Source organism: Dendrobates tinctorius, unplaced genomic scaffold (assembly GCF_039654945.1).
Source record: "Dendrobates tinctorius isolate UK_male_01 unplaced genomic scaffold, ASM3965494v1 ptg000007l, whole genome shotgun sequence".
Lineage (NCBI taxonomy): Eukaryota > Metazoa > Chordata > Amphibia > Anura > Dendrobatidae > Dendrobates > Dendrobates tinctorius.
Window position 1 is genome coordinate 50,086,394 of NW_027361675.1, and position 10,420 is coordinate 50,096,813.

A 10,420-nucleotide genomic window follows, 5' to 3' on the forward strand; every position below is an offset into this window, starting at 1 on the left:
CATCTAGTATTTTGTTTGACCTCCATAACTTTTAAAAGGAATCTGTCACCACATTTGACCTGTCTGAGCTACTAATATAGGCATATAGGTTATAGAATGCTGAGGAGAATGATGCCTGTGTGCCTCATATCAGATTTGTTGTTGTTGAGAAATCATCTTTTATAAGTTCATATAAATGACTTCTTCCAGGCTCTGGGGAGGATGCTTCCTAGAAGATAACTCTGCCTCCAGAGCATATTTTACATGATGGAGGAGTTACCAGTGAGAGACAAGTAACTAAAGCCCCCGTTACACATAGCGATATCGCTAGCAATATCGCTGTAACGTCACCGATTTTGTGACGTAGAAGCGATATTGCTAGTGATATCACTATGTCTGATACCTCCGACCGGCTCCCCTGCTGCTCATCGCTGGTCGCGCGAGAACGTCCTGGATCATTTCTCGTCGGGCGCTTCCTGTGGTTCCGTCGAGCGACGTGTGGACGTGGGCGGGAGGACGTCTTCATCGCCTCATCTGACAGGTAAGTAACGACCCCCGACCCCTGCTATGTCGCTGGCGAGATCTGCCTCTGTGGCAGCTCACTAGCGACCACTTAGCGATGCGCCAGCGATCCATATCGTCGGGATCGCTGGTGCATCGCTAAGTGTAACGGTACCCTAACACAGAACAGGAGAAATTAAACTTGTCTTCTTGCAAATATATTTTTTGCTTCTCTCTGCTGTGTTGCAACAATATTGCAACACTGTCTGCCTGAGAGATGGAAGCTGAAGGTGAGAGGAACCTGCAGATGTCTCAAAGTCACACACTGCTCTGCAGTGAGATCAGGAGAGTAGAGAGTGGCCATTACACATCACACTGGTAACTCCTCGTTTATATTTAAAATAAACTCTGGAGGCAGAGTTATATTACAGGCAGCATCCTCCCCATAGCCAAGAAGAGTTTATTTATATAAAGTGATAAAACATGATTTCTCAGCAACACGGCATCTGATATGAGGCATACAGTTAGGACTTTTTCCAGCATTCTATAACCTGTATGCCCATATTAATAGCTTAAATAGGTCAAATGTGGTGACATATTCCCTCTACGGCCAGCACCAAGTATTCTAGACATGGAATGAACAAGTTGGTGACACTTTGTTCTTGAAGAGTGAAAACAGATGTTGCAATCTCATTTATTTATTTATTGCTCAATTTTCACAACACTTTACAGACATCATCATAACTGTCATCATCAGAGCTCACAATCTAAATTCCCTATCAGTATGTCTGTGGAGTGTGGACGGAAACCAGAATGCCTGGAGGAAATCCACAAAAACACAGATGATATCCTTTGTGGGATTTGAGCCCAGAGCCCCAAGACTGTAAGGCCACAGTTCTAACCACTGAGCCACTATGCTGCCCTAAATTTAGAAGCTGGATGCTGGTTTGAAAGTGATGCTCAACTTGCCTATTCAGAATTTCACATAGATGTTTTGGTTGGTTCAGATCAGGAGACATGCTTGACTACTGAATCACTTTCACCCTGTTCAGGAATGCAACAGCTGTGTGTTTTGGATGATGGTAATGTTCGAAAAGTGATCACCTACCAAAGGCATGGATGATACCATCAATGAAATGTAGATCCACAACACCAGCATTTCTCATGTAGCCCAACATAAGGGCACTGCCACCACCATGTTTCACTGTAGGCACCATGCATTTTTTTAAATGAATGGTGCTTACAGTGAAACATGGTGGAGGCAATGTCCTTATGTGGAGCTTCTGGTGTTGGGGAGCTACATTTCATTTATGGTATAATTAATTCACAGATGTACTGCTCTATATTGAAAGTGAAGATACTACCATCCTTCCATATTCTTGGTAGACGTGCACTTTTCCAACTTTATAAGAGGCCAAAACACACATCTTTTGCATTTCTGAGCAACAGGATTAAAGTGATTCGATGGCCAAGAATGTCTCCTGATCTGAACCCAAATGAACACCTATGGGGAATTCTGAAAAGACAAGTTGAGCATTCCTCTTCATCCAGCATCCAGGCTCTAAAAGAGGTCATTCTTGAAGAATAGCTGTTGCAGTATGTCACCAATTTGTTCGTTCCATGCCTAGAAGACTTGGTGCTGCCTTTAAAAATCATGGATGTTGTACAAAATACTAGATGTAGTAGTTTTTGATGTTGGGTGTATTCATTTTTATATCAACTAATTTGAGTAAAACTAAAAACTTTGTAATGAAATAATTATGGTATATTATTGTTACTTTCATGTTATAGGTTAAAAAATGTTCTATGAAACTGTCTTGTCAAAATGTTCCAAATTGTTCTTATGTTCAGTGAGATATTGATTAAAATCTTATGTTTCAAAGCGGGTGTACTCATTTAGGCTGAGCACTATACATATTGTTTGTATGTGTGAAACTAGTTTATTAATGTTTTCTGTGTTTTGGAATAAAAGTTGAAATTGATTTCTGCCAGAACCCTCAAGGCTACTTGTTTTACATCCTGCCATCAATACTTGTGTCCAAAATAGTTTCCTAAGAATTTGAACATTACCAATACAAGGTTTGCTAGATTAGAAGAATGATAAATTGCTCAAATTGTGCTTGTAATTTTTTTTCCAAACAGTGTTTTATTTAGATAAGATGCCAAATGTATTTATAGATTAGTTTACGTAGAGTCCAAATACATAGTACATGATATACTGTGATCTTCCTGAAGATCCCAATTGTTTTTCTCCTGCTTGTTCCTGCATAAACCTTGACAGGCATGCTGCTAAAACAGTTAGACAACGTCTACAGTATCTCACTGTTCATTTGTCCTCAGGGACTTCTTGAGTAAATACTGTATCAGACCTGAACGTGCTCATTGGGGAAAAAAGGGGAAAAAAGTCGCCAAACAAATGCAAAAATCTGTTTAAAATATAATTCTGGATTTCTCATCAGGTTGCCTACTACTGAGACACAAATGGCATTATTCTTTGTTAGACATTTTTACACATGTACACAGGAAATAAAATGTGGGCCTACACTTCCAGATATCACTGATGGAATGTCTATTTGTCCAGCTCACAACAGTGCTGAAGATGGAATTCCTTCACTAACTGCCATCTTGTCAGCATCTTACTGGTGTTTGGGGAGGTTTGATTTGGAGATCTCTGCACTAACGAGATGTATAATGCACAGTAGAAGAGACATCATGGGGCCTGTAAGTGGACATTTTCAACTTCACAACATCATGAGCTGAGGATATAATATGCTCTTGGCTGGCATCAGTGTGTTTACGGTACATACCTACAAATCAGGGTGGGACTGGGGTGTCCGGGGCCCACCAGGGGAATGGACTCTAGGGTCCCAACCTACAGCTATATGCAAATATCTGTCAGTCGTTATCCCCATTATAGTGGAGCATCGGCTGTAAAACACAGGCGGCTCCTGCATATCTACTGTGCGCCCCCATAACTGGGATGTATAATTACGGTAGTTTACTTTAATGGGGTTCTTTGGTTAAAACAAGTTATCACCGATCCATGGGCTCCACAGGATAGTTGACCGCTTAGGTCCGACCATTAGAAACTGCACCGATCAGAAGAATGAGGAAGTTTTATAGTTGATAGGACACTTATTCCCATTTTAAAATGGAGAGGCAGGTGAGATATCTGACGGCACCTCCATTCATTCTCTTTGGTGCTTCTATAATTGCAGCCACTGAGGGAATGAATGGATTAGTGGTCAAGTCGGACATGCCACTCCAGTCTAAAGGGGATAAAAGTTCTACATTTTGCTGAATGGGTCCAAGTAGTCAGACCCCCACCAATCAATGCATTATCAATTATACTGTGGATAGGTGATCACTTTTTTCCACAGAAAACCCCCTGTAAGGCTAGTTTCACACTAGCGTTTTTGAGCGCAGCGACGGCCTGTGCACGGCCCCGCCCCCTGCCGCGCCTCCGCCGGTAGCTCCGCCTACCGGCACATGACGCTGCATGCGCCCTGTGTCCCCTATCTTTATCACTGGGGCGCAGGCCGTGCGCAGTATGCGTTTGGCAGCGCATGCGCCTTTTTGACGGTGCGCCGGTGCAACCAAACTGCAGCAGGTTGCGTTTGGCGCAGGTCGGCGCACCGTCAAAAGGACGCATGCGCCGCCAAACGCATACTGCGCATGGCCTGCGCCCCCAGTGATAAAGATAGGGGACGCAGGGCGCATGCAGCGTCATGCGCAGGTAGGCGGAGCTACTGGTGGAGGCGCGGCAGGGGGCAGGGCTTAGCGGCGGCCGTGCGCAGGCCGTCGCTGCGCTCAAAAACGCTAGTGTGAAACTTAGCTAATGCATCACTGCCATTGTGTACAAAGTATTTAATCTCTAATGGAAATAAAGAATCTCCTAATTCATATCAGAGAGAACAAATGACTGCCATACACAACACAATCCCCTATACCAAGACCAATACTACCACATACAGGAAAGAAATACCACCACACCATGACCAGACCACATAGTCCTGGTCCCCTTTATTTAATAATCTCGCACAGCCTGGCCCCCTATATTTTATAGTATGCCCCAGCCTGGCCCCCTTTATTTTATAATATGCCCCAGCCTGGCCCCCTATGTCCCTTGTCCAGCCTGGACACCAGATATCAATCCCGCTTACCCAGCTATACATACTGGCTCTCATATGTCCCTTGTTCTGCCCCACCATATATCTCTCCTGGACCCCCATGTATCCTTCCTGGTCCCTTGTCCTGGCTCTCCCATATATCCATCCTGGCCCCCCCATATATATGCTTCCTGGTCCTTTGTATTGCCCACCCCCCAATATAGCCATCCTGGCCCCACATATACGCAACCTGCCCCCCATATATATCCTTCCTGGACCCTCCCCATATATCCATCCTGCCCCCCTATATATATGTATCCTGGTCCCTTGTCCTGTCCCCCTCCCCCATAAATCCATCTTGGCCCCATATATATGCATTCTGGCAGTACCATTTACAGCTCTTGCAAAAATTAAGAGACCACTGCAAAATTTTCACTTTGTCTTATTTTTCTCTTTATACTGTAGGTATATTTTTGAGTAAAATGTAAATTGTGCTTTTCTTCTATAAACTACTGACAAGATGTCTCCGAATTTCCAAGCACTAAATTTTGTATTTATTTTCAAAGAATGAGAAATGGTCAAAATAACAAAAAAGTGCAGTGCTTGCAGACCTCAAATAATGCTAAGAAAACAAGTTCATAATCATTTAGTAACAACAATACTAATGTTTTTACTCAGGAAGAGTTCAGAAATCAATATTTTGTGGAATAACCATGATTTTCACAGCTTTCATGCGCATTGGCATGCTTTCCACCATTCTTTGGCTGGTTTCACACTAGCGTTTGATTGCGCAGCGCATCGTGCACTATCAGGCGCACGCGCAATGTTCCCCTATCTTTAACATGGTGAAAGCAGGGTCTTGCGAATGTACGCACTCATCAGCGTTTAGCGTGCGCATTTTACAGGTGTGCACTCAGACACGCGGAACGCTACATGTTGCATTTTTTGTTCCGCCTACACACTTAAAAAAAATCACGCGCGCACGTGTGCGCTCGATGTGCGCCCAAAAATAGCATTACAGTCTATATGATCGCTGACGAGTGCTTGGCACTGCGCACGTCAGCGCCTTGTGTGCGCACACGCTTTGAGTAAACAATGTCTAGACACTTGTCTAAAACTCCCCCTAAACAAGCAATATTGTTTGGGAGGAGTGTAGATAAAAGAAGGTGTCTTCAGGGTCAGACAATTACTCTACAGACAGCCTTGCAGAGAGCAGACAAAAGCCCAGAAGAGCCTTCCAAGTGTGGATTCAAGCTTCAGGAGCCAAAATGTGAGTATTCTTCAACATAATGTCTGTTTGTCCTGTACAATGTTATAATGTACTAATGTTTATTTTGTTTTCATTTCAGCATGTCTTCTTCTGGATCGGTCTATTCGCCATCTCGGCAAGAACTGGCCCAAGCTGATCGTGAGGTGACAATCTTGCTGCCTTTGGGTAAGTATAGTTGCCTCTAGAAATGTGTTTTAATTTTTGATTTCTTTACAGACATCGGACATGGGCAGTGAAGATGGAGTGCGGGAGCGGTCTGAGCGGGAGCGTTCTGAGCGGGAGCAGTCTGAGCGGGAGGTTTCTGAGCGGGAGCAGCGTAGTCAAGTCGTGGCGAGGAGACGCAATGTGAGTATATAATGTGCCTTTTTTTTCTGTCTTTATTTTCATCTTTTATCTTGCTTCTTCTGTTTCTTTTTCTATCTTTTTCATTGTCCAAAATTCCAAACATTCTAAAATATTTCTTTTTTTCTAGGTTCCACAACGGGATGATGAAGAAGTCTACATAGACAACGAGCACCTGATCCGCCTCGTTGAGGAGCGTATCCCGTTGTGGGACAGCCGTGACCAGCAGTGCAAAGACACAGTGGTGACCCGGCATCTCTGGAATTAGGTGGCCGCAGCGATGATGGATGGCTGGGACAGTGCCTCTGCAGCTTCCAAAAGGGCGTTCAGTAAGCATAAAGATGCTCTGTGATACTGCATTGATTTTTTGTCCTGATGGTGCTGGTGTTTTTTTGGCAAGATATATTCTTGCATTAAAAACACCAATGCCATGTGGCACACTGTGATTGATTTTGGTCTTTGTTAAATATTAATTGGTTGGTAATTTCTTATTACATTCAGTTCTGTACATTGCATTAGCTGAAACACCATATGGGTTATTCATGGAAGATTAGCTCATGGTAAAGGTCAACTCCATATATATAGACCACGTGCTCTAACGGACAGATATTTAAGGTGGGGCTTACTCTAGGGGTCACTTGCTCACTCTTGCTCCCTCCCCATCATGAGACACAGACATGAGGAAGTGATATCTGCACGGACATAGCATTGAATGGACAGCTGGTATGTAACTTGACTACTACGTAAGAAGCCTAAGAGAGACAGACGCCATTTGCCATGTGGGATCCCAGAGAAAGAAGAATACATGTTGCTTTGCTATGAACAAATGAACAATCTCTTCACCTATTTTTATGTTTTTCTGTATGGAAGAATCCAAATAAACCACTACATTTTTTATAAGAACATCTGCATTGTCATATCGCATCTGGTAATGAGTCCTAAGTATTTTATAAGAATACTCATTTTTTTACAGTCTTCAACTGCTGCATTGATTTATGGTCCTGATGGTGCTGGTGTTTTTTTGGCAAGATATATTCTTGCATTAAAAACAATGCCATGTTGCACACTGTGATTGATTTTGGTCTTCAACTGCTGCATTGATTTATGGTCCTGATGGTGCTGGTGTTTTTTTTGGCAAGATATATTCTTGCATTAAATACACCAATGCCATGTGGCACACTGTGATTGATTTTGGTCTTCAACTGCTGCATTGATTTATGGTCCTGATGGTGCTGGTGTTTTTTTTGGCAAGATATATTCTTGCATTAAAAACACCAATGCCACATGTGGCACACTGTGATTGATTGATTTTGGTCTTCAACTGCTGCATTGATTTATGGTCCTCATGGTGCTGGTGCTTTTATGGCAAGATATATTGTAGTGAAAAGTTCAATCTGTTGTGTGTGCTGATATTTAAGTTGCCTTAAGTGCATTTTATAATTTTATTTTGTTTTTGTTTTTTTTCCCAACAGTAAACAAAATACGCACACGTTGGCGCTCGATGAAGGACCGCTTCAACACTGATGTTAGTGCTGAGGGACAGGTTTGGAGTGGTTCAGCGGCAAGGCGCAGAAGAAAGTACCGCTACTATCGAGAGTTGGCTTTCCTGAGACCGGTCCTTGCCAGCAGAGCGTAAGTTTTTTTTTTGTTTTGTTTTGTTATTACTATGTGCTTTTCAATTCAACAGGTGATGCTTCTTGTAAATACATGATACTAATGTTTTCCCTTTCTTTCCACAGCACTTGGAGCAGCACCCTGCAACCTGTCCCGGGAGCGGTTCTTCATCGATCGACCTCGGACCCGTCCCAGCCATCCGACAGCCAGGAAGCATCTTGCAGGTCAGCAACACAGACAGCTGGTGACCAGGAAGCTGGTCCATCAGGTGTTCCCCTGTCCCAGGTCTCTGTCACTGGTTATGCGGGCAGTACCCGCCAGCGGCAGAGGACCTCGGACAGGCCTGTAATGCCCGAGTTCATGCACTTGAGCGAGGCCTTTCAGGCCAGCCTCAAGGCGCTGTCCGCCTGAACGGAAAGCGGTTTTTCCCTGATGGAACGTGGTTTTAACCACATGGAACACCGCTTCCACTCTGTCGACCAGCGCCTTGACTGTCCGGAGGCCGACCTCAACAGACCAGCGCACCATTTTTTCAGCAAAGTTGAACAGGTCATGGCGGAACACCTTAGTCCTGAGCAACAGCTGAGTGTGTTACAGGCCTGCAACACTGCTTACTTGCAGGCTATGCAGCAGAATCGGTATGTTCAGCAGTCAGTGGTGTCATTTCCAACAGTTCCACCGCTGACTCGCTTTACCACACTACCGACTTCTGCTGCATACCACTGCACGGCCACCTGCATTCCCAGCGAAGCCGGACACCACTACACCACCCCAAGTCTGAGTGCTGCTGGACACTCCTCCGCCACCACCACTATGTCAAGCGCTGCTCCTGTATGGAGCACCACCACCACCAAAGCACCACCAGCTTGGAGCCAAACCACCACAGAACCTGCTTGGGCCACTGACACCACCAGTCAACACCAAAGGAGCACCACCAGCACTCCTCAGGAACAGAGCACCGCCAGCACTCCTCAGCAAAAGAGCACCGCCAGCACTCCTCAGCAACAGAGCACCGCCAGCACTCCTAAGCAACAGAGCACCACCAGCACTGATCAGCAAAAGAGCACCGCCAGCACTCATCAGCAAAAGAGCACCGGCAGGACTCCTCATCTAAGGAGCACTGGCAGCACTCCGCATCAAAGGAGCACCACCACCACTCCTCATCAAAGGAGTACCACCACCACTCCTCATCGAAAGATAACCGCCACCAATTCTCCTTCTCGGAGTCCCCAAAGAACTTTGGCTGAGATCTCAGACAGGCAGCCTCCTGCTCGGAGCACCGACCCAACTTTCTCCCCTTCTAGGAGCACCGCCACTGCCACTTGCAGCAGCACCGCCACCGCCACCACAGAGCAGCAAAGTTGGGATCCGCATTCCCTTTTTTACAGGGCAACGCCACAGACCACCATCACCAGGCGGTCAACAAAAATAAGGTGTTCACAGGCTGCCAGTCGGTCCGGGCAGGATATTCCTGTGCCAAAGAAAAAGAAAAAAAAAAACTTTGTTCGTCCATCCACCCTCTCCTCCTAATATCTCTCAACATGCCTCCTTGTCCATTCCAGAGCTCCCTTCCCCCAGTACTTTCGTCGCCCCTTCTCCTAGAACCCCTTCCTCAACCTCCAGTCGTTCCTCGTCTCTCCACACACCCAAAGTATCCCAAACTTCCCCCAAACGTCATTCTTTATAAAATATTTTTATTTTTGTTACAAAATAAATGTGCACTTGTGCTTTCACAAAATCTGGATTGGATACTGTGTCTATCGCCAACTACACACACTGCGCCGTACACACACTGCTCCGTACACCTAGCGTTTTTGCCACCAGATATCTCCATTACTGACATGTTTCTTGTGTCAGTCTTTGAGATATGTGTTGTCAACGCAACAAATCTAGATGACTTGTCTTTTCCACAGCAATGTCTACATTCTTGTAATATTGCACGGTTCCCCAACTCCAGTCCTCATGGGCCACCAACAGATCATGTATGGAATCCTCTTTTTATTTCATTACAACATGATCTGTTGGTGGACCTTGAGGACTGAAATTGGGGAACCTTGCTGTATCCAGTGTGTGCAATATTACACGAATGTAGAGAGTTACCTACTCAGGAGTATTAGTGAATTCATGATGCACAAAACACAGCATCATAAATTCACTGATACACCTGGCTACTTGCTAATGGTATTGGGAGTGCAAAAACTGAGAATGCACTCAGTACAGGTATCACAACAGTTTTTTTTATTAACATACCAACAACATGCAATAAAAATTTTTTACAACATTTGCTCTTGCCATTCCACCCATCCTACATCTGAGTTGAAGTAGGCCGCAAATTGGTCCCTCATTTTGTCAACTTCAATGGATGACCTGAGAGGGTGCTGTGTAAATTCTGGCAAAGGATTAGGAGCAACATCATCAAGATCAAAGTTCAGGTGCTCTCGAGAAATTACAAAATTATGTAGAACAACACAGGCCTTGACCACCTCATCCACTGTTTCCAGTTTAAGATTAATAGCTGTGCCAAGAATGCGCCATCTCGATACAAGTATACCAAAAGCACACTCTACTGTTCTCCTGGCCCTGGTCAGCCTGTAATTAAAAATTC

General features: G+C 44.6%; 1 protein-coding gene across 1 annotated transcript; it reads left to right on the forward strand.

Moving 5' to 3' along the window:
* Positions 1–7,535: 7,535 nt before the first annotated feature.
* Positions 7,536–9,483, forward strand: LOC141085935 (uncharacterized). The gene is made up of 2 exons (XM_073571597.1): positions 7,536–7,833; positions 7,941–9,483. The coding sequence occupies exon 2, from the start codon at positions 8,248–8,250 to the stop codon at positions 9,343–9,345; it is 1,098 nt and encodes a 365-aa protein (XP_073427698.1). The 5' UTR covers positions 7,536–7,833; positions 7,941–8,247; the 3' UTR covers positions 9,346–9,483.
* The last annotated feature ends 937 nt before the right edge of the window (positions 9,484–10,420 follow it).